This window comes from Zasmidium cellare (assembly GCF_010093935.1).
Source record: "Zasmidium cellare ATCC 36951 unplaced genomic scaffold M409scaffold_29, whole genome shotgun sequence".
In the NCBI taxonomy this organism is placed as follows: Eukaryota; Fungi; Ascomycota; class Dothideomycetes; order Mycosphaerellales; family Mycosphaerellaceae; genus Zasmidium; species Zasmidium cellare.
Genome location: NW_022986973.1, coordinates 194,219 through 217,502, shown reverse-complemented (window position 1 = coordinate 217,502; position 23,284 = coordinate 194,219). Strand labels below are relative to the sequence as shown.

Genomic DNA, 23,284 nt, shown 5'->3' with positions numbered 1-23,284 from the left:
CTGTGGAGACAGAGGTGGCCGAGGAGCGTGCCTGATGGGAAACGAAAGCCCAAGTAAGACAACTGAACCCAAGCGGTCTGAGCTCTCGGGCATCCTATGCTGTACTACGGAGTCGAGGTGGCAAATCTCGATGGGGAGAAAGTCAGTCAAGCAACAGAATGGTGAACGGCTGGGTCGAGCCTGAGAATGAACAGTTGGAAATTTGAACGAAGCGTCGAATAGAACCAGAAAGCCGCTATGAATCAACAACGCTACAAAGCAATCCAAACCTCAATTCACCTCACCCCATCCTCTCCAACTCATCCAGTCCGATCAACTCTCTTATCCCTATCCCATATGACCTCAGTAGAACCCACTTCCCTGAACTGGTGTATCCGGTGGATCGGCACGAAATCCTCCGCCTGCTTGTCCTTCGTCCACTCCTCGAGCGGCTTCCACAGCAGCTTCGTCTCGAATCGATCTTTGTATCCGACTTCGTATCTGTTCGATGCATGCTTCGTGTCCCACTGCAAGCGGTTTAGCACTTCTTGCGAGGTTCTGAATTTGTCTGAGGGTTCTTGTGCTGGAGAAGTACTCGTCAGTGCCGTCTGTTTGTTCTTGGCTTCTTCTTCTGCTAGCGGGTCGATGAGGGGGCTGTAGTCGAGATGCAGGGCGAAGACGGCTGGGAGACGGTCAGCATTGTTGATCCTCAACTTGGCAGGTCAAGACGAGATTGCTTACCTGGCAAGTTGTGCGCTATCACTTCAAGGTCCCCAAGCGCCTTTGTTAGTGCTTGTCTGTCCATGACTTCGTACTGGACTGTTCTTCCAACCCCTTCAAAGTCCCTTGGGTTGAGAGTGGTCCGGCTTATTTCAACGGCATGATCGTAAACATCCTGAAAAGAACGCGATGGTGACTCTGCGGATGCGGCGATCAGGAACGTGATGTTATCCAGGTGGCCAGTAGGTAGGCTGAACTCGGGGTATGCTGTCAATTGGAATTCACGTCCGAAATGTACAACGTGAAGGGCTTCAAAGCGGGCCACTCGGTAGCGCGTCTCCGAGATGAACCTATGCTGCGCGAGTTTGCTTTGATGTCTAACATCCCAGCAGCTGGCGTCGATCTTGATGAAGACCTCATACGTCGCTACAAAGTCTTTGAGCGCGTCGACGGTCCAGTCTGCGAGATCAGAAGGCGGCGCAACTCTCTCGATCGCCTTTTTCATGCGCATTCTGTGATCCGAAGACATCTGAGACATGTAACGCCTGCAGATAATCAGCCAAATGACAATACAACAGGACGAGAAATACCCACCCATCACTGAGCGGAACGTGGCACATATGGCGTGGTAGCTGGCAAAAGCTGTTGCTTCTGATGATTCTAAAGACGAGGACCCAATCAGCGTTTGTTGAGTGTTGTGGGCAGAGATCTGGAGCATAACATACTTGTAGAACAGCTTGTTCTCGTTCACTGGTGAGGATGCAAGGCGTTCAACATCTTGAATGTGTTCGAAGAATCCCTCGGTGTAATACTTGACCAGAACTTCTTCCGTTCCTATCCGACCGTCTGGTGACATGATTCCGACCCGGTAAGCCCAATCGCGAACCAGCAAATAGTTGCGACGATATATCGTTGAAAGGCACTGCAACGCAAGGGGCTCTTTCGAATTCTCCACAAAGCGAGAAAAGCTAGACAGCTCTTCCGGCAGAGCATCATCAACCCTTTTGTGGCTGAGCACCAAATCCAAGCCATTAGGCAAGGCAAGACCAATCCGGGCAAGTTGCTCATCTATGATTTCGATCATGCCCGTTTCCCTGTCGACACCGATGTTCTCAAGAACAAGTCTCTCTTTGATGTGCTCCTCGAATAGCTCCATTCTCAGACGTGTTCGACATTCAAGGCGGACAGAGTTTTGAACGGCGAAAAGTCCAAAGACGTGAGGAGAGGCTCGAGTCAGGCGACCGAATACGTCCAGAGGCAGCATTGCCACTACGGATCCGCGGGTGAAATAGTCTCCTGGACCGGCACGTGGAGGCGGATCCCATGTGATGTATTCGAATTCGAGCCTCTGCGCAATCTGTTCGACGACATGCTCCACTCGCGCGTATGCTTCGTCGTTCTTCTGGAGAAGAATGTCCGCCATTGCTGTCGCGGGTTGTTTGAGGTTTGGAGATAATGTCGGGTCGCTCGCTGCGATGAGGGTTCTGTCAAGTCGCACGACGCAGGGTTCGCCGACTGTTGTGTAGAAGACCAGATAAGCCTGTTTGTTTGTGTTGTGCCAATATTTCGAGTGCGGATTGAGATTTGAAGAGACAAAGTCGAAAGAAGAAGGAGCACGTGCGCCGAGGCGCAGCACCTGAATACGGAAGAAACGACGACCTGACTCACCGGCTTCGCCCTCTTGCTCCTACTTCGAACAGATACTTCAATCTCCAATCAAATATTCACCAGAAATCAGTGCAACCATCCATTGGGCGCATGAACGTCGTTCATGGGTGGCGATGTCACTTTTGGTTCCAACGACATGTGGACCTCTGAGCCGGGTAAATTTCCGCCCAAATCTAAACCAAGTCAATTCCGCCATGTTCAAGTTTCCAACGTGCTTTCTGTGGCGGTCAGAGGTTTTGTTGGAGCGAGTGTCGGAAGGGGAGTCAGATTTGACTCACTCATTCACCTACTCGGCGCTAACCGCTTGTGACAGCCAGTCACGGGACCCTGAATTTTGTCTCCATGTCGCATGACGTTCCAGCTTCAATGCAGTGCATTGCAATTTCTTCGTCAATGGCCCGAAATCTTTGGTTCGCGAGTGCCCATCAACCGCATAGATTACTGGCAGCTAGGGCATGTACTGCGGCTGATGCCAATACCCGCTAAGGATCGCTTCGACTCGCTTGGTCTCGTACATCTCCACTGGTGGTGTGGTCAAGTCGACTGAAAGAAGCATCGGTCCGCTCAGTACTGGGTATGTTCGAGCTGACATGCCTATGCTGGCAAGTGTCCCGCTTGACCGGCTGTAGGCAACACAGCTATGATCGCAACTGGTAGTCAGTCGGCGTCTTGGCTCCTCGTAGCGTCTGGAGACGTTCATAGCCGCCCAACGTGAGCTGGAGGGCATGTCGGTCTCTCATGGTATAAAGAGGTAGGAAGCATCCGTGGTAGCTCGTCCGTCTTCCTTCCCCTGGACAGCTTGCTTTGAGATCATTAGCCCTCATATCGTAGAAGCCATGCTTACATACTTTTTCTTCAACCTTGCTCTTACAGCTCCATCGCTGGCCCAGTTCGCTGCAACCACGACATTTACGTTCTCTGGTAATACGCTACCGACTGGTCTGAGCGCTTCGGATTGGATAGTGCCAAGGGACCCCGATACGCCTGCTGTATATGATCACTTGTTCGTGCCAGAGAATGCTCGCGTACAGGATGGCTTTCTGGAGCTCGTCGTTCCTGGTGGCCAGACCGAAAATCCAATACGATCTGCCGAGGTCTTCACATGGTTCAATGTCCTGTATGGAAGCGTGCGAACTTATGCCATCTTGACTGAGGAGCCGGGCGTCTGTAATGGTAGGGCTCTGCACCATCTCCGCCCGTGCGAACGTCGCTGACAATGTTTTCCAGGAATGTTCATGTACTTTGACGATAATCAGGAGACTGACATCGAATGGATCAGCGATCCAGAATCTTTTGCGAACGTCGATGCCAATAATGGGACCAGGGCTATGCTCTACACAAACCAGAATCTCGTCGAAGGTGTAGACGCCACCACCGTGTCTGGTCGCTCCGCCGTAGATGCCACTTCTGCGGTCCATGAATATCGCCTTGACTGGACCGAAGATGCTACACGATTCTATCTCGATGGCGTGCTGCAGCAGACCATCACAGAGAACGTTCCCACTGTGCCGGGACAATGGCTCTGGAACAACTGGGTGTAAGTCGCCGGCATGCCGAGTTCCGTGACCTGGCTCTCGCTGACACAAGACAGTAATGGAGATCCCTACTTCACGGCCGGCCCACCTGTGGGAGATGCAGTCTTCAAGATCCAGAAAATTGTAATGTTCTACAACCCTGCGCGAGAGGTTTTGCCAGGCCGGAGAAAGTCGGATCTGGACTTTCGTGTATATAGAAGTCGTCCTGATCTGCTCAACGAGTCTCGACGGAAGTGTATCGTGGACGCAATCTGTGCAGAAAAGACATGGCCGACGAGTCATGCTAGTAGATTGACTTGTGCGTGGTTTGATGCCGAAATGGAACCCTCATCTGACGTACCTCTCACTAGCCTGCTTGATCACCGAACCGCTCAGGGGCTGTTGTCTCATAGCGCGTGTGAGCTTTGTGTCAGAACGTTCGTCGTCTACTGGGAAGGTCATTCTCAGGAGCCAACCAAGTCATTTCAGAAAGGTAAAGGGAATGTTGTCGATGGAAAAGAAGAAGAGACCCTTTTCCACGGCTGCACGTCAACTCAGAGAGGCGCCATTAGCGTGTGCATTACTCACCCGGCAACGTCTTGACATCCCTGTTTCTAGAAGCGGGAGAAGGATCCTGCCGTGGTCTTGAGCCAGAGAATTGCTCGAGCTCAGATGCTGCTGTGGGGCCCACACCCGCCTCGCTCATCATACTCTCTCTGCCCGCCAACCGCCGCGTGCTTGATGCAGTTGGTTTACTTCACCGTCGCCAGCTTCTTTTGATATACCCCCATTGTTGCGATTGTTTCCCTCCTTTTCGACTTGCTTGTGGCTTGATCGTGGAATGCGAGCTTGTCTGAATGCTTATCGATCTAAATCGTCGCCGTCGTTCCTTGCATGAGCATTGACCGAACCATCTCGCGGAAAAGACGCTACGGATATCACGCTCTGTTGAAATTGCTCTCCCTATACCGGCCAACATACCTCTCCTACGTGCTGTCCCCATCGAAGTCGTCGCAACGATCGAGATACATTCTCCGCTCAGCACAAGTACATACACCACGCCAATGGGACCGGGTCTATACCGCTAGGCATTGCAGCGCCGGTTGGCTGCAGCAGAAGTACCTTGCCGTTGGATGTGTTGGATCTCTCACCGCCTATATATCGAACATCATCTGTATCTCGAGACGTTTGCGAACTCTCATGGTCAGTCATACGACGCAGGAGCTCGCGTTTCCATCGGCAACTTGAGACTGCAATAGGATGCGCCGACATCCGCTTCGAGGCTCGCAGTCGGCGCGGTCTGCCAACCCTCCAGATGCTCTCAGCTTGATCCAAAGTTATGATTCAGATCTGAACCCTTCGAGACCCGTCAAGTCGTCCCCTCTAGGCTCTTCACTCGACACCGGACTTCCACTCGAGCTTGTCGATCGACTCAAAGCGTTCCCCCTCTTCGCGACCGCGCCCGAATCCTTCCTACTCTCAATCGGCAAGAGTCTACGTCCAAACATATATCAACCATCACAAGAGATCATCAGAGAAGGCGAAGATGCAAAGGCGATGTACTGGCTTGTTCGTGGCTCAGTGCGCGTCACGAGCAGGGATGGAGAAAGCACATACGCCGAGCTCAAGCCCGGCTCGTTCTTTGGAGAGATTGGAATCCTGATGGACATGCCGCGCACTGCCAGCATTGTGGCGAGCATAAGGAGTTTGGTCGTTCGACTGAACAAGGAAGACCTGCAGAAAGAGCTGCCTTCCTACCCCGACGTTGAACAAGCGATAAGAGATGAAGCGCTCGAGAGACTGGCCATTTTGGAACGCAAGAAGAAAGAAAGGGGTACAAGTCAACATACGAGTCAAGATGGTAGCATGCGACCACCTGCAGCACCGCGCAAACGATCACGTGATTGGATGGCCGGCGACGTTGAGATGGGCGAGGCTGGCTCTTTGGAAGACGGAGAGGTGACGAGCAACAAGAAACGAAAGTCGCCATCGCCGGGGATTGCAGAAGTTGCGGCTTCCAGCGCGCTCGGCTCCTCACCTCTGACGGTGCGGCAGCTACTGAAAGAGCTACCACTATTTTCTGGCCTGCCAGCGGATATTCTCCACTACCTCGGCGTGAATGCACAACCGGTCTCGTACCCACCCTTCACCGAGATTGTTCGGCAGGGAAGCAGTGGGCGTGAAGTGTACTTCATTATCAAGGGTAACGTGGAGGTTGTGACCGAAGTTCCTGGCACAAAACGAGCATCAGCGCAAGCGCTCACACCCGCAGAAACCAACGGCCATGCACAACATCCAGAGCAACGGATACGGGCTCGCCTTGTGGCTGGACAGTATTTTGGCGAGGTAACGAGTCTCAGCCTTGCACCAAGACGAACGGCTACTGTACGAAGTGTCAACGCAGTGGAATGCCTTCTCATCAACGGCGAAGTCTTAGATGAACTATGGAGGCGCTGTGGGCCTGAACTTCGACAACAAGTCGAGAATGAGGCGAGAAGACGACTCAAGGCAGCCCGAAAGGACGACGACATCGTGATGACCGACGTAGGAGGGCCTGTTGGCGGTGGCGTCCACACCGCTGCAGACTCTGGTGAAGATTCCGATGCAGGTAACGAAACCGAGGATGATTGGCGAAAGGACCTGCCGCAAGTCAAATTCGAAGAACCGCTGCCATTAGAAGAGGCTGGCCATTCGCCTACAGCATCACAGATGGAGCCCATCGACCCAGATCCATTCTTCAACGAGAACCTCGACAACATGCGCGCTAAGTCACGAAGGTCGTCTCTTGCGCCGCCTGTGCCTTCACCAGACAACCATTCAGCCGAGAACAGGACCCCCAGTCCACCTTTGGTCCGTGTCCTCCCATCATCGCCATTGAAGCCGTTTCCGCACAAGATGTCTCCGATATCATCGCCAGCCTCAGCATCACCAAGCTCTCCTTTACGACTGAGTCCGGTTGCCACGAGAAGACCGAGTCTCGACAGGCGGCCTTCAAATATTGGAAAGGGCAAGCTACCCGACAATGTCCTGGTAGACATACTCAGCAACCTGGATTTGCTACAAACAATGCGCTGTCGACAGGTGAGCATGCATTGGCATCATCTTATTTCGACACACGACGACCTTATGGTGGATCTGAACCTCGCCATGTATAACAAGTATGTGACAGACGACGTCCTTCAAAACATTATCGTGCCCATGGTGGGCAGTCGACCTCGCAACATTGACCTCTCCAATTGCTTTCACGTTACAGATGAAGGTTTCAGGGCGTTGACTGAAGCGTGTGGGGATGTGGCGAGGGTGTGGAAGATGAAATCAGTCTGGGACGTGACTGCAGGCGCCGTGCTCGCCTTGGTGGACAGAGCCAAGGGTCTGGAAGAGATTGATCTCAGCAACTGCAGAAAGGTCGGCGATGCTTTGCTTGCTCGAGTTGTGGGTTGGGTGGTGCCGGAAACGAAGCCTGGGATTCAACCTCCGCGGCCACCTTATCCTCTCAACGGCAAACGATCACATGGGAAGAAAGGCTCATCGTCGTCTTCACCTGGACACGAAAACCAGTCGCTACCTCCACCAGGAACCGTCATCGGCGCGCCAAAGCTCAAGCGCTTGACGTTGTCGTATTGCAAGCATGTCCAGGATCGCAGCATGGCACATATCGCCGTTCATGCCGCTGACCGGATCGAGAGCCTTGACCTCACAAGATGCACCAGCATTTCCGACGCTGGATTTCACTCATGGGGCGTGTACGAGTTCCGCAACTTGCGAAAGCTGGTGCTGGCAGACTGTACATATCTCAGCGACCAAGCGATCGTTGGCGTTGTCGGCGGCTGTAGAGGTCTGAGGGAGCTTGACCTCTCGTTCTGCTGCGCTCTGTCGGACACAGCGACCGAAGTGCTGAGTCTTGGTCTACCCGGCCTCAGGAGGCTTGATATGGCTTTCTGTGGTTCGGCTGTGAGCGACAACAGCTTACGCTGCATTGGCCTCCACCTGCTCGAACTTCGGCACCTCAGCGTCCGAGGTTGCGTGAGAGTCACAGGTGCCGGCGTGGAGAGTGTTGTCGAAGGCTGCAGATACCTCGAGTCTTTCGACGTCAGTCAATGCAAGAACCTTCGGCCTTGGCTTGAGCGAGGCGGTATGCAGCGGATCAATGGGCCGGGCATCGGACGAGACATCAAGTTTGATATCGTCGCTGACGGCTCGTGGAGAGCTGGTACTCGATGAGACGAGGCCTCGAAACACGTCCAAGTTTACAGGATCGTTATCATATCAGCGCGGCGTTCATTGGCGTGAAGATTGTAGGATATGCTGGATATTTGGGAGATCGATGTTTGGGGATATAGTTGAGCGGATGACCTCAACATCCGGGTTGATATGTCTTTTGCGCGTCAAGTCGTTTGTGTTTTGCAAGAGATACCACCCCTATTACGTCGATATATCACTGGAACGGCTGCAAAGTATGGAAAGAGCGACACCTCACGAGTCTCTTCGTTTTGTCTTTCGTCTGATCTGGGTATTTGAATGTGTGGGTTCACTATATACAAAACATTACTGCTCTGATACCGGACATCGTTACTCGTAGATGTAGCAGAAAGGACCCTCGAGCGTGCTCACGGCGTCCCGAATAGCGATCCCGGGAGCATTTACCCCCAGATCTATTATATCGTCGAGAGTCGCATTCGCACTCGGAGGATCATTATTCACTGTGTGCGTGCCAGCTATGACTTCGATACGATGCCACGGGTCGATATTCTGCCAGATCCACCAGCAGCGGTCGATTTGCGCGTGGTGCAGGAAGAAGTACGGATCGCTTGTTCGTATGTCAGTCTGGAGTTGCTTCTGTGGGCTAAGAGCGAAGAATAAGAACTCACCCAGGACTACTGAACAAGTCGCCGCCTGGATCGCTACCGACAAAGAAATGGCCACTGGTGTGGACGCCGAGAAAGCCTTTTGGAAAGTCGCCTTGCATGGTGTTCTGGAATGTGAAGATATTGTTGCTCTGGAGGATGAGATCCGTGACATTCTGATCTGTATTCCACCGCTCTGCTGCATAAGCGGACATGTCCCGTCTCAGACAGCGTGGATTGTAACCCAGGCCGTCTTTCTGCGGGTTTGGAGGAGCATCGTTGACGGCCGGCGCGACTGGACCGAGTCGGACTTGCATGTCTTTGAATGGGCCTGACTCGACGCAACCTCCTGCCTCGCCTGGGGGAAGGACGATGAATGGTTTGTCGTTGGATGGAATGTTAGTGCCGTTGTATTTTCTGTAGCAACCGTTCCCGCTCATGGAGGTGTCGCTACCGTCAAAGACCGGGGCGTTGTAGAGATCAAGTGCGTACTTGGGCCAATTTAAGTACGGTTGGTAGCCGGTGTATCCGCATTCGTCTCGTAGAGCTTGTTCGTATGTGAATGTGAAGTATCGGTGCCACGATAGAAAGCTTCCCTGTGGCAGATGTTGATCAGAGTGACTCAATCGCTTCGAAGCATGCCGTACTCACAGTGCCATGTATCGAACCCGTTTGGTTAATGTGAATGGCGAGAAAATCATCGTATCTGCTTCGAGCTCCCGGTGCAAGGTCGCCACTTATCGATGGCTTTTCCATGAGGCAGAGAATCGCGTCGATGTATTCGCGCTTCTCCTGGCGGCTGAAGGTCTCCCATTCTCTCCGTCTGTACGCGGTTTTGAGGCTGCAGTTCGCTCCATAGCCTTGTGGCTGAGATGATTCGAATCGTCGCAGTGTTCTCAGAGCCTGTGCCGCAAGCTTATCGGTCCCAGCGGAGGAAGCAGGTACGAAAGTCGACGAGCCCGTCAGCGCAGAGACGATTGTCTCTATGAAACGCATTCTAGGGTGCTTGGAAGTAGCAAAGCCCGTGAAGATTGTGATGCGACCAAGTAGAGTTCAAAACAGAGGTCCAAGAAATTCGCTCGCGGTGCGGCAGAGTGGTTTATTGTAACTTAGCGCCAATGTCAAGACCAACGAAGCGATCCCAGCAATACCGCGTGGCTACTATGTCATGTCCAATGGCCGGATAAGCAGGTCGGCTGCTATTTACTTACCACTCTTGCACCTCGAGAGGCAATGCTGCTGTCAATTAGTGCTCTGTTTCAGAGAGCCATTCAAACCCCTGGATTCGAAGATAAAACGAGACACAACTTCGCGGCTGTCGAAGTGGTTGTTGCTTGGCGAGGTCAACTAGGGCACTTCGCGTGGTTCCAGGAAATTGTGGCTATTCCGAGAGTTCTTGCCAGCGTTTTGCCTGCTGACCTGTGCCAATCTCGCCACAAGCACGGCATTGCGGGAGATACTCACCATCAAGGACGGAGATGCGGAAAGTGGGGAGGCGTTGGCTGAATTCTTTGTGGACGGAACCATGGCAATCGCTTGATAAGCCTCGACTGTATTTCACGGCTCAGAGGTAACGCGGCAGCCTCGTCGTGACTCGTTTTCGCATCGGGTGGAGGGAAGTTTGGTGATGGAGACGCAAAAGCCTATCCCAAGTTTTGTGCAGGCGCATTGCTGCCTCAGGCTTTCATTTCCTATTTCGGACAAGCTTATGGGCTTTCTTCCAACGTCACACTCTGTCGGTTCTCTCTCCTGCCAGGTGCTTTCCAACACACTTCGTACACGGATGAAGACCCCCTTCATTCGACAGCCCTATGTTGAAAGATAATCGTGGCCTCAATACTGGCACATCGCGACTGTGCCGCCACAACTCTGGTATTCCTGGCTCTCCCCTGGCAAGTCTTTCGGGCTTGCACGGTTGATCCTGGTCCGCCGAAAGTCAGTCCAAGACAGACGAGCCCGCCAACTTCCGCGCCCATTGTCTTTATATCCAGCCTGAAGCTTGCTGGAACTCCATGGTTAGGCGTTGAGAAGTTTCGACGCTCAATCTGCAAATAACTATTGTCTTGTCTGTGTCGCCCGAGCAGAAGACACCCAGATCCGCACTTGTCCGACCAGTCGAGCAAACCGTTATTCGGTTTTTGTCGACAGCAACGAGAGATGGCTGGCGAAAGAGGTACAATGCCTGCACGTTTCCTTTCTGGGCGCGGGGCCACCCAATTTCCTCCGCTTCTCCTGTCACTCGTCCCTTGAGCTTGACCAGGGGACTCGGCAGAGCTGGAGATCAGGCCTCCGCTCTGAAACCTCCCTGAACTGCCGTACAAGGGGGTCTTGACGTAGAGTAGGTGATTGCATGGAGATGCACACTGCTGACCATTCAGAGCCTTGCGTGCGATCGATAGGCGAAACTGACTGCCTTCAGTCTATTTTTTTCTCCGAACATTATGCACCAACAGCAACGTATTTCTAGTGTGTTCAGAGCAGATGGCTAACTTCCAATTCCATATTCCTTCTCCCAACAGCGCAATAACGGCAAGCGTCAGATATTTTACGCCCTGCGCAGTCACTGAAGTTCAATACGAGATACTTCCCTGTGGAACAGCCGGATGGAGTAGCCAGGAACTCGAAACAGGGACGCCTGGCAAGCAATGGCTTTAAACCTCCCAGAAGTACTCCAAAACGAAGTCTGAACGAGCTCGAGCGCGCTCAACCCTCTTCGTCTCGACCGATCCCAAATACCCTCTGCGATGACACTGGACTTCACGGGCGAAGCCTCTGCGTTCAGCGCCAGCATACTGTACAACAACACATCGCAAAATCACCATCAAGATGCCGGCACTACGAATGTTAGCGCGACAGCAAATGGCACCGCCGCCGGACAACGCATACTGCCAGGAAAACAACAAGGCGGAGATATTAGGCGTTACTGGCGCCTTCTTCACAGCCGGCATCATCATCGTGGGACTACGAATGAGTGTAAGGGCCATTATGATCAAATCGATCGGGGCGGATGACTACGTGATGCTCTCCGCATTGATCATGGCGATGGCGACGTTCATCTCGTTCGTCTATGAGACAAAGTACGCCATCGGGAAGCATACTCAGTGCATAGCAATGGACGACTATGAAATGTACGCAAAGTGGCAATACTATCACTCGTTATGGGTGATGATAGGAGTGGTCTTGGTCAAGATATCGATTGCGCTCTTTCTCATGCGCTTGGTGCCGCCAGGAAAGAAGTGGAAGCGCTTTCTTTGGGGCTCTATAGGTAAGGCAACAAGGCGCGGAAGTGGAGGTGTAAGCTGACTTGACACAAGTGTTCCTCGTCTGCTTCTGCCTCTCCTGCATGGGGACGTTGATCTGGAACTGTACTCCAATTGCGGCATCCTGGGACTTTGAGCTGCGAGCCAAGCCGAGCACGCGCTGCTTCTCGAACGACACCTTCACCGCGATCGGTCTTTACAACAGCTCGGTCAACTGTGCCACCGACTTCCTTTTCGCCATCTTGCCAATCCCCATCATCGTCAAACTCCAGGTCAATCGACGCACGAAGATGACATTGGGAATCATTTTGAGCTTGGGCTACTTTGCGTGTGCGGCGGGAATCGTAAAGGCAGTCAAGCAACATCAATTCTTCGACGAGACGGATCCGACATGGCACAACGACTTCAATGTCTGGAACATGATTGAGCTCTGCGTCGGAATGATAGCCGCGTCACTGCCGACCCTTCGCCCTCTCTTCGCAAAGATTCTCGAAACCACCAAGACAGCGCTCAGCTCGAGCAGAGAAAATAGTGGCAACCGCACAGCAATAGGAGGCTCATCAGGCTATCGTCGTCAGCGGGATGTCGATGGCGACATCAAGATGGACGATTGGAAGGACTTCAGCAACAGCACCGGTACAGCTACGTTCTCGACTGTCAAGACCGCGGTGGGAACGGAGCCTGACATGCACCAGCACCAGGCGTCCACGTCAAAGAATGCTAGGCACACGCTGGCGATGACTGATGCACGAGATCCGAACGATGACGGGAGTTGGGAGGATATTGAAGTGTTGAGAAGTCAGAGCGAGGAGACGCTGAATCGACCCGCGGGGATTCACAAGACTACGTCGATTATGAGAAGCTGTGAGCAGGTGCAGCCTGGCAGGAGGTTTTGAGGTGGCTTTATGGGTCATGATTACGAGTTTGGGCGGCAGCGAAATGAGCGTTATCACATTCGAGCTCACATTATGCATCACGTTCCAGCTCAATTGCTCTTCGGTTCCTTGGTCACTCCCTCGCTCACTTTCAGCCTCACATTCTGGCTTACATTCTATGATAGCTCAAGTGCTCTTCACGATGCCTCTTACTTTCAAGCTTACTTAGTCTTCACTTTCCAGCTCATTCCTTTTTTCACTTTGTCGCCCATGTGTTAAAGCCCCTCGCACCCTCTCCCAGGTCCTGCCTTAATTCCCCTCCTCCCTCAGCTTCTTCCAGAAGGTATCCTTCATCAAACCGCCAGAGACGAGCTGCCATGATTGCAAGCTCCCATCATCCTGTAGAGATCTACAAATCGATCTTCATCCTGTGAGTCGTGAAATGTGCGTGCGCCATGTCATCTGCTCGGCTCGTAGATATCGTCAGCAGTCGATTCTGCTCTTCCACGTTTTGGAAATTCCAGGTACATGCAGAATCATCGTGAGTGATATGGGCGCTTTGTGGGAGGCGCATCTTCGTGGATGCCTGGAAACCATGTCAACGAGAGAAAAATGTCAGAAGGCCAGAGCAGCATTCTCCCCGTTTTATGGCGAAACTACCACTACCGCGAGAGCATTGAAGGAAGCGTAGTCGGACTTTGTTTCTCGGACACGCTGGCGCACGATCCCCTGCAACGACTTCGGCCTCCACGAGGGATGGAGAATGGTGAAAGGAAAGGCCAAGAAATGCAAGACGAGAGATTGTGCAGATTCACAGAGCCTTTCCGCCACGACAGCGTCTTGATATCCAATTAAGGTAGCCCAACACTCAGAATGTAACAGTTCTGTCCGCTCCCCACTTGTGACCCGGGCCTGATGTCCCCATGCCACTCCACCACGCAATTCGGGCAACGGCAGCCTTTTGTTCCCTTGATCCTGTTGCGGTCTTCTCCTGCACCCGAGAGACTACACCGAACAGGCTCGTGAACGTTTATGTCCTAGTCCATCTCCTGATGTTCCCACCCCTCGGATCGCAAGTATGACGGCACGCGCACTCTCTGCCAGGACTGAAGACATGTTCCTCCTGTGGTGCGCCGATCCGCGACTTTTGTGCCTGATGTCCGTCCTTTGCAGGTCCACCCAAATCGATATAGTGCCCTCGTAGTCCTCATGAAATCTTGAATGACCAATGTCGTAGTCTAGAGCATTTTTTGCCCATATCCATTCCACCCTTCATTTCTTCGCCAGGGCCGCCTTCTCCGCCTTCTTGTCCTTCTTCCCACCATGCAGCATCTCAAGATGTCCAGCTTTCCCAGCAAGAGACTTCTCAGTCGCAGCAGCGAGACCAGACGACAGCTTCTTCTTCATATTGTGCTGCTTGAGGAGCGCTTGCTTCTTGGGCTTGATCACTCGGGCGCCGGTTTGCTTGCGCTGGGTGCTGGTATTGTCAGCAAAGGCGAATAAGAGGAGTGACTTAGGAACTCACATTTTTGTGGCTGGCGCTTTGGTTTTCTTTAGCTGACCTTGCGCCATGTTGGTGTCGTCTTAGGTACGAGAGTGCTTTTTAGAAAAGTTGGACGTCTGGCTGGTTGAAAGTCTACGGCTCGGCTACGGAGTCCCGCCCCCGCGAAAGTTTAAAAATCCCGGTTGTGTTGAGACCACTTCACGTCCTGTTCTGTTCACTCTTGGATAAATCACCGATTTCGCTGCATAATGCTTTTGACGAAGCCATTTCGGCTGTTCGTCTGATTGTGTTCTGAGGTCGCAGTTTGCGTTCCCCCAGACAAAGTCTCATCCTTGAACTTGTTCAAAAAGACAAGGCATTTCTACCAAGACAAGACATTGGAAGTATCGGCCAGTACTAAACACGTTGCCACATTTCAGATGATAGAAGTGGTGATTGGCTGGGGGCGTCGAACATCAGTCATGTTGTAAGGTGCAAGACCTACACGATGCTTCTTCAATTGAGGAGAGCGTTCTTTCTAGCTCCATTCAGCAGGAGGCGTTGGACCGGCACAGAACCCATTCCTCAGGGTGTGGAAGCTTCGGTGGTACAGATAGAAGCAATGGTCATGGTTCTTGTACATGCTCGCAAGATTCTAGTTCGATGCAGTGGCCACGTCGTTCACTGTCTCCGCAACAATTGTCCTCTCAAAATGAAAGGAGACATGTGTCTGAGCTCCGAAGAAGACGCCCAGAGACAAGTACTTAGCAGAGCTATGAGTTTCTCGTCATTCTGCTGAAGGTATTTCGTATTCGGAGTGAGCCTGTCTTCTCTCTGTAGCTAAGAACGACGAAGCTCATGATTGCAGGTTAGGTTCCCTAGACAGCGTGCATTCAATGGAGATAAAGGAGCATTTCCCTTTGAGCATAATGTTCAACACAGAGCTGTCCACTTCATTGCCAGCAGAATTACCTCTTTACTACAGACTAGGTCCCATGCCTATGACGATCCACGACACGAGGCTCAAGCGTTGCTACGCTGGATGGAAGTCTCATCAGCGACCAGGTTGTGTCTTGGACGCCGTCATTTTTCCAGGATGAAGTGCTCTCCCCGTCTGCCCATTGAACAAGATAGGGGCCCCAAACATGGATTCCTAACAAACGGATTGACGGGTAAACAAACGTGAACAAAGGCGTCTCTACCCAGACATTTCTGTAAGATTCGCTGATGGCTCGGCATGGTTCGGCAGAGCTGTTTGCCGCAGATGCAAGATAGAAAATAGGATGAAGCGCCATCCGGATAGCCAGTCTCGACCTTGGTCGTGAGGATAGCGAATCAAAGCTGTCGCAGTAAGATACAAATCGGAAAATGGAGCACGGCACTGGAGGAGCTGCCTCCGGAATGTGCATTAGAGCAAAGCTTGCAGTCAAATAGCTCTCGGACAATTTATCTCGCGACTGCGCCGGTGACGAGCATTAGCAGAGAACGCCCGTCGTAATGGTCAGGGAGATGCCGCCACTCGTATAATGTGAGTAGCTTCGGTGTCTTTATTCGCGATGTCTGAAGGTGTGTGTTGATATTGGGGTTGAAAGAGACCCAAACGAGGCACGTTCTTTGACGATCGATCGCGACATGGGCCATCGAGATCCTGGCCGTCTTGGCGGTGACGTAATGTCCAAGTCGTTTCCGTGGCTCAAACAATTGATAAAGAAGTTTCATGATCATAGGCAATGGGAAAAACCAAGGAATCTTGAGCTCAGCTTGTATCAACGAGAAATTCGAGCGTTTCTTATCCTGTGTAAGTTAGCTCAAGTGGCCGAAGTGAATGGGTGGCAAAGGAGGATTTCATCTTGAATGAAGAAGGGAGGAGCGACCGTGCGTAAGCGGGCGCTCCCGTCTTGCCGTCCGGGCTGCTTTGAAATTCCGGTCGCCAGCGTGCCTTTTTCTTAAATGCAGAACGCCGCGACGTCACTTCCTCACTTACCACTTTGACTGTCGTCATCAGACAGAGAAGTCGCAACCCGCTCGGACGTTACTGCCATACTGTTGCAGGAGGTCACGTTGTACTATACCATTCAGAACGCTTTCTTGGCCTTTTTGCGACGAACAGAGCCTCGAGGCACCCTCGCGACGCCCTTCGTTGTCGCCGTCGCAATCTCTCCTTTCTGCCGCGTCACGTCACTGATCCAGGATCATCGCGACGCCAGAACAATCATCGCATCCGGCAGCATCGTCTTCTCGAAAGGTATGTCGAAGAACAGACCGTTCATTGGCAATTGTGAGCAGCGTTACGGCGACCAAGATCCTCGCTGTCTCTTGGTGGTTTGCCACTGGCAGATGGCGGGAGCAGGTGGAAGCCGTAACGCAGCAGCAAAGCGAGTCAAACGGCTCCAGGGCGTGGAGACTCTTGTTGTTGGCAGCAGTGAACCTCAAACTGACATGTTTCTCAGATTGTCGGAATTAATTTGATAAGGTGCAAGCTGTTTGGTTGACTTGGTCGACAAAAGAGAAGAAGAGAGAACGCGGAGCGAGATCCAAGATCGACCTGCCGCACCTGCGTCATAACCTCTGCATCCGACATCATGGCAGCCGCGATCTCTCGTTCCTCTGCCACACAGTCGCCGCACATGAATGCTGGCGCAAAGAGCATATCCAATTCGCCTGCTAATCGCAACTCATTACTGCCAGGTAAGTTGTCGCCCTATAGCTTGCCAATGTATTGAGCTCTACTTCACCGTCTCGCCGTCCTGCGACATGGTGGCAGGGTGGACGCGCCTCGAGTCGCATTGGCAAGTCCAGCTTCAATCGACATGTACTAACTTCCTCGACAGACACACTGAAGAAGGAAGCCTCCAACGCAGCGGAGAGCAAGCAAGGTATGTCGTCGCTCCATCTCGATCAACATATCGTCGCACTATGGCATCGACTAAAACGTGCGGTGAAGACCCCGCCGTCCCGACCATCAACCAGCCCGAAGACACCGACGCTGGAAAGGGCACCAAAGCGAACGGCACCGCGACGACCAATGCACCCCTCGCGCCGCCGCCTAAGCCAACACAGAACGGAGACGGCGACTACTTCAGCGGAGCGCACACCACTCATCTCGCGAAAGAACCGAACCCATTCGAGAACGCCTTCAGCAACCCCGCCGACACACCAGGTAAATCGCAACTACCCGGTGTAGCGAGTTTGACCTCACCGGCACCGCTCATTGGCAACACTCCTGGCTGGCCCAGTTCGCTTCGATCAGGCCCATTAAGTCCTGCTATGCTCAGCGGGCCCACCGGCGGCAACGACTACTTCAACGGCGACCACGGATTCGCAGGGAGCTTTCCCACACCGAACGAGTCCTCCCTTCGGACTGGCCTCACACCTGGTGGTGGGGGGTCTATGTTCCCGCAGCCATCACCGAACTCGCAAGCACTATACAACCAGCTACAGAGCGGCGGCGCGACTCCTGGTACTCTCGACTTCCATCGCACGGCGATGACTGCTCGCGCACAAACCCACGCCAACACCTACCAACTGCCGCAAGCTACCGCGACGAGTCAAGCGCAACAAAACCCGAACATCCAGCCTGACCTAGACAGCAAGCCTTACAACCCCAACGCAGCAACGGCACAGCAGGACAATCAGGACCCGTTCGGCTCACACCAGACCAACGACGCCGCGAACGGTCTGTTCATGCTCGCTCAAGCTGGTGGACAACAACGCAACTCGCAAGGATATCCAGTACAACAGCCACAACAGCAACAGGCCTCATATCAACAAACCGCCCAAGACAAGCGAGGTGCGAAGAACAGCATTGGTAGCAACATGTCGGGAAGCACCGATGGACAGGGCGAGCAGTACTCGGATGATGCGGATACAAAGCCTCAGACTCGCAACGGTCGTGGCAAGAAGGGATCAACCGGCAAGGCTGCTGCTAATGGCAAGAGGAAGACCGATGATACCCCAGCCAAGGCACAGGGCAACAAGAGACAGCGCGGGAGCAACGGCGCTGCCATGTCCATGTCAGAAGAGCCTGAAGATGATGACGATAGTGGAGATCAAGACATGGGAGGCGATAAGGACAAGAAGATGACTGACGAGGAGAAGCGCAAGAACTTCCTCGAGCGCAATCGGTAAGCATGTGGCACCCCGGAACAACACCCAGCGACACTAACATCCTTGCAGTGTGGCCGCCCTCAAGTGCCGCCAACGTAAGAAGCAGTGGCTGGCCAATCTCCAGCAGAAGGTCGAGATCTTTAGCACCGAGAACGATGCTCTTGCGGCGACTGTCACCCAGCTTCGCGAAGAGATCGTCGGACTGAAGACCCTACTGCTTGCACACAAAGACTGTCCGGTATCGCAAGCCCAGGGCATTTCGGGTATGGCCATGCAGCAAATCGCTGGCGACACGCAGCACTATTCGAACCCATACGGCATGATGGGCCAGGGAGGTCCCGGGATGGCTCAGCAAGGTCAGATGGGACAGGGGCAAATCCAGCAGAGAGGGTAAGTGTTACAACATCTCCATACTGATTGCCAATACTCACAGCCCTCTCAGCTAGAATCCTCTCAACGCCCAACGCGATGACACGCAAGAGCGTTCCAGTAGAACGGACGATGGCGCAGTGAACCCAGCAGAGTTCTTCATTTCCTCTCCTTCGCCAACTCAGCATGCACATCCTCCGGCTCATTAAGCCACGACTTGCGATTCCTCGGTTTGTGCGATAGGGAAAGGTTTGATAGAAGTGTATTCAGAGCTGTACATAATTCTTTGGCTTTGGGGGTTGAGAAAGGCGCAGGCGTGGAAAGCGAGGTGTATTCGAGCATGACTGGTGTTTAGTATTGGGAGGGATTACTGCAGACTGCATCAATCTTGAGAATTGAACGAACACGGGCTCAGAGACTGAGCAGCCATGCTATGATAGGGTTAATGAAACGAGACCTAGCAACATGAACCACTCCCCAAGCCTTCATCATGGCAGTCTTCGTAATAAGCCCAGTACTTTGTGAGTGGTGAAGTGAAGGCAGCGGCAAGCTCGTGACAGCCGCACCAAACAACAAATCCAGCGCGCGTCTCCATGCGAACATCACCTCAATGCGCGTTTTCTCCCCCAACCACATTATACAACAACGATGATCCCCGGTGTTGATGGCGTCAACAAAATCCGAGCGCGTCGAAAACGCGCTGCAATCCCTTCTCGAGCGTCTCGTGCCCGCACAACAACCTGGAGAAGATGAAGACCGAGCCGACCAACGCTGGGAAGACGCGAATAACCTCGCCCACGACATTCTTGACCGCGGAGAAGATGAAGCCGTCCCTGTTGAGGACGTCAATCATGCCGCGGATCTGATCAAGAGGAAGTTGTTACGCGAGAATGTCAGTCCCGAGAAGGCCACGACCTTTGGGAATCTGTACTCGAGGTTGCTGGCGCAGCCTGTGCTAGGGAAGAAGTGGGCGATACTTTACTTTTTGCTGAGAGTTGGTGAGGAAGAGATGGATGGGATACCACAAGGAAGGGCGGGGAGCATAGGGGTTGAGAGTCGAGATATGGGAAGAGACGGATATGGTGAAGAGGTGGGCGGTAGTGAGGGACGATATGAGGGGCAGAACGATATGTTTGACGATGCCTTTGCGCGGAATGGATTGCCGAGAGTCCCTGAGCCTTCAGGACCTGAGAGTCCGAGGAAACCGCCGACGAGAGATCGAGAGAGACCTGTGCCGTCGAGATCGAGACCACAGCAGAGCGAGGAGGCGGCGCCCGAGTCGCCTCGTAAGAAGACTACGGATGGACTGGAACCGCCAGAGTCCGCGTTGCTGAGAGATCTGCCGTTCACACTACAAGGGCTGTCGTCGAACAACTTGCCATTCGCAGACAAGAAGTCACTCAAGCTGCCTCCGACTCTCCCAGTACCTCTGGTTTCACTTCTTCACACTCTGGCCGAGCCGTCGCTCTTGTACAGGTCGCTTTCAGAATTTGTGGAGTCCACAGAAGGTGGATTGGTGGGACAAGCTCTACGTTCTGCAATTGGTATCGAACTGAGATCATATCTTGGACTGGTTGCTACTCTGGAAGGTCAAATACGAAGAGCCCTTACTCATTTGGATGAGAATCAGCCCGATGAAGGACTTGGGAAAGCCGGTGTTACTTTGAAAAGATGCGTGGTCTGGACTCGAGAAGCTACGCTGGGCTTGAGACTGATGAGCATGATGGTCGAGTCGGCGAAGGGCAAGAAAGGAGGCGAGCTCATAAGTCTCATTCACAGCTTCTCTTCGTCACATGGCGATCCTTTCGTGCACAGCTTTGCTGAAAGGTTGCTTGTACATGTCACCAGGCCATTCTACAACATGCTTCGAGCCTGGATCTATGATGGCGAGCTAGAGGACCCTTATCAGGAGTTCTTCGTTTTCGAGAACCAAGATCACGAGGACAGCGGCGCGACGAGCGTCTGGGAGCACAAGTACAGGTTCAAGGAAGCCATGATACCTTCTATCATGACCCAGGACTTCGCAAAGAGAGTGTTCCTCATCGGGAAGAGTTTGAACTTCATTCGATATGGATGTGGTGATAGCGGCTGGGTAGAATCGTACAGCAAGTCCGCTTCTCGAGAGCTGAAGTACGGTGACATGGCGATGCTTTCTACAAGCATTGACGAGGCCTACAAGACGGTCATGGCGCGACTGCTAAGCTTGATGGAGAACAAGTTTGCACTTCACTCACATCTGCAAGCACTCAAGAACTTCCTGCTTTTGGGCCAAGGAGACTTCATCGCGCTGCTCATGGAATCTCTCGCTTCGAATTTGGATAGGCCGGCTAACAGCCAGTACCGACATACTCTCACGGCACAATTGGAACATGCAATCCGCAATTCGAATGCACAGTATCAGAGTCCGGATGTTCTACGTCGACTGGATGCACGTATGTTGGAGTTGAGCCATGGTGAGATCGGCTGGGATGTGTTCACACTGGAATATCGAGTCGACTCGCCCCTGGATGTCATCGTCACGCCTTGGGCTAACAAGCACTACCTTAAAGTCTTCAACTTCCTTTGGCGGATCAAGCGAGTCGAGTTCGCGCTCTCGACCACCTGGCGAAGATTACAGACTGGAGCGAGGGGCGTCCTGGCAGCTGTCAGTGACAAGCTTGGAGAAGACTGGAAGAATGCGAGGGGAAGACTTGCCGAGATGATCCACTTCATCGACCAGCTGCAGTACTACATCCTATTCGAAGTCATCGAAGCTGGGTGGAACGGCCTACAGAAGGATATTCGCAAGCCGGACGCTACGCTTGATACACTGATCACTGCGCATACAGTGTATCTGCGCTCGATCACGAGAAAGGGGCTGCTAGGAGGCGGTGGAGCACTCGACTTCACCACGCAGCTACACGAGCTGTTGAAGCTCATGCTTGGATACAGAGATGCTGTGGATAGCCTGTACAGCTACAGCGTTGCTGAGTTCACACGACGGCAGGAACTGTCAGCCAAGATCGAGACCAGGACGAAGGCCGGAAAATGGGGCATCACAGAGGCAGACGAAGACGTCCAATCGCCTCTGTTCCCTACATCCAGTGTCCGCAATCGACTACGAGAGCGCGAGACGGATTCTCCCCTACCACAACTCCTGCCCGTGCAAGGCATCGATGGAGAGAGGAATATGCTCGATCAGCTACGACAGAGGCTCAAATCGCTGGCAATCGATTTCCGGTCGAGGACAAATGTCCTGCTGGGCGATCTGGCATATCAGGCGGATATGGACATGCGGTTTTTGGGAGTCGCGATGAACTTCAATGATGTCTACGCGCCTGTGAAGAGAAGGAGGCAGAAGACGACGGATAAGGTACAGGTGCCGCCTAGTGCTACTGGCTCGACGACGAGAAGACCGCAAGGGAAGGCCGAGGAGGGCAAAGCATGAGGCGAATACTATGCATGGTGTACTGGAGTTTGGACGCGCAGAGTATGATGCTCACGATCATGAAATGGGATAATACCAAGATAGCGGCGCAAGGTATACGATATCCATCGCAGAAATGCGCTTGTGCAAGGTCATCAACCGGCTTATCAAGTAAAAGAAGCAATGCGAACAACAATTCGCAAACAAATCCCTCTGCGAACAATTATCCGCATCAAACATCCATCCTAACCCCAGCGCAAAGGAACCTCTTCCCACCCCCACACACAAAAACACCTCACCATCCCTACCACTTTCCACGCGCAAAAGGAAGAGGCAACAGTTGACGAGCGTGCGTGCGAGCGAGTCAGAAAAACGCAGATCTCTCGCGAAGTCGCAACGGCGCCCGCTGGACGATGCGATTGTAACGCTATTTCGAGCACGGCAAGCCGGTGGAAGGTGGTCCTTGCGGCATCGGATCGAGATTTGAATTTTGGGTGTGAGACATGTTGTCTGTGCGGACGTTTGGTGGTGTGGGCATGGACATGGGATGGGATTGGGGGCGGTGTGTTGGTGTTGCGCGCTTCGGAGGATGGGATGGGGGTGGTGTGTGCTGGAGGGAGGGTGGGCGGTGCCGGGCTGGGGCTGGGTGAAAGCAGAGGTGTTGTTGTTGAGGGAGGTTGGATGGTATCCACGACCATGACCATGACCATGACCATCGCTAGCAAACGTGCTAGGATGAATTTGAGCTGGGTCGGTCGCTGTGAAGGCCAGCGAGAGAAAGACCCAGGAGGTCAGAAGGGCATGAGCAAGCAGCAAACTTCAGAAAAGACGAGGCAGACAGGCACGAAAGTGATCAATGCAATGAATGCAGGCACATATCCAAAGCGACTCCTCATTCTCATTTCAGGCTTCATCTCATCATCCTCTACAAAAGCCGTCTCGATCGTTGCTGGGGGTTAATTATGTTCTTCTTCGTGTGAAAGGCATCAAATCCTTGATCATCGTCATCCAACTCTCTGTCTCAACCGCAAATCAACCTCCCAGAAAACCAACCCTGCA

At 53.0% G+C, this 23,284-nt stretch overlaps 8 protein-coding genes across 8 annotated transcripts; 5 read left to right on the top strand and 3 right to left on the bottom strand.

Annotated features, from left to right (window-relative positions):
- Nucleotides 1-299: 299 nt before the first annotated feature.
- On the bottom strand, nt 300-2,122 carry M409DRAFT_25902 (uncharacterized protein; the record flags this gene model as incomplete). The annotated part of the gene is made up of 4 exons (XM_033807872.1): nt 300-661; nt 721-1,244; nt 1,294-1,359; nt 1,425-2,122. The coding sequence occupies 4 exons, from the start codon at nt 2,120-2,122 to the stop codon at nt 300-302; spliced, it is 1,650 nt and encodes a 549-aa protein (XP_033664605.1).
- Nucleotides 2,123-3,350: 1,228 nt separating this feature from the next.
- Nucleotides 3,351-4,034, top strand: M409DRAFT_32143 (glycoside hydrolase family 16 protein; the record flags this gene model as incomplete). The annotated part of the gene is made up of 3 exons (XM_033810246.1): nt 3,351-3,540; nt 3,595-3,904; nt 3,959-4,034. Coding segments are annotated over 3 exons (576 nt in total), but the record flags the coding sequence as incomplete, so codon positions are not given.
- A 1,107-nt stretch (nt 4,035-5,141) lies between these two features.
- On the top strand, nt 5,142-8,102 carry M409DRAFT_68308 (uncharacterized protein; the record flags this gene model as incomplete). Its single annotated transcript, XM_033817778.1, has 1 exon — nt 5,142-8,102. The coding sequence occupies one exon, from the start codon at nt 5,142-5,144 to the stop codon at nt 8,100-8,102; it is 2,961 nt and encodes a 986-aa protein (XP_033664603.1).
- Nucleotides 8,103-8,450: 348 nt separating this feature from the next.
- On the bottom strand, nt 8,451-9,721 carry M409DRAFT_68307 (uncharacterized protein; the record flags this gene model as incomplete). The annotated part of the gene is made up of 3 exons (XM_033817777.1): nt 8,451-8,688; nt 8,750-9,321; nt 9,377-9,721. The coding sequence occupies 3 exons, from the start codon at nt 9,719-9,721 to the stop codon at nt 8,451-8,453; spliced, it is 1,155 nt and encodes a 384-aa protein (XP_033664602.1).
- Nucleotides 9,722-11,551: 1,830 nt separating this feature from the next.
- M409DRAFT_57209 (uncharacterized protein) lies at nt 11,552-12,881 on the top strand (the record flags this gene model as incomplete). Its single annotated transcript, XM_033813556.1, has 2 exons — nt 11,552-11,990; nt 12,040-12,881. 2 exons carry the CDS (start codon nt 11,552-11,554, stop codon nt 12,879-12,881), a joined length of 1,281 nt encoding a protein of 426 aa, XP_033664601.1.
- A 1,251-nt stretch (nt 12,882-14,132) lies between these two features.
- Nucleotides 14,133-14,432, bottom strand: M409DRAFT_25898 (uncharacterized protein; the record flags this gene model as incomplete). Its single annotated transcript, XM_033807871.1, has 2 exons — nt 14,133-14,337; nt 14,386-14,432. 2 exons carry the CDS (start codon nt 14,430-14,432, stop codon nt 14,133-14,135), a joined length of 252 nt encoding a protein of 83 aa, XP_033664600.1.
- A 2,493-nt stretch (nt 14,433-16,925) lies between these two features.
- On the top strand, nt 16,926-18,896 carry M409DRAFT_57208 (uncharacterized protein; the record flags this gene model as incomplete). Its single annotated transcript, XM_033813555.1, has 5 exons — nt 16,926-17,031; nt 17,175-17,219; nt 17,288-18,467; nt 18,520-18,840; nt 18,893-18,896. 5 exons carry the CDS (start codon nt 16,926-16,928, stop codon nt 18,894-18,896), a joined length of 1,656 nt encoding a protein of 551 aa, XP_033664599.1.
- Nucleotides 18,897-19,483: 587 nt separating this feature from the next.
- M409DRAFT_68304 (uncharacterized protein) lies at nt 19,484-22,246 on the top strand (the record flags this gene model as incomplete). Its single annotated transcript, XM_033817776.1, has 1 exon — nt 19,484-22,246. One exon carries the CDS (start codon nt 19,484-19,486, stop codon nt 22,244-22,246), a length of 2,763 nt encoding a protein of 920 aa, XP_033664598.1.
- Between the last annotated feature and the right edge of the window lie 1,038 nt (nt 22,247-23,284).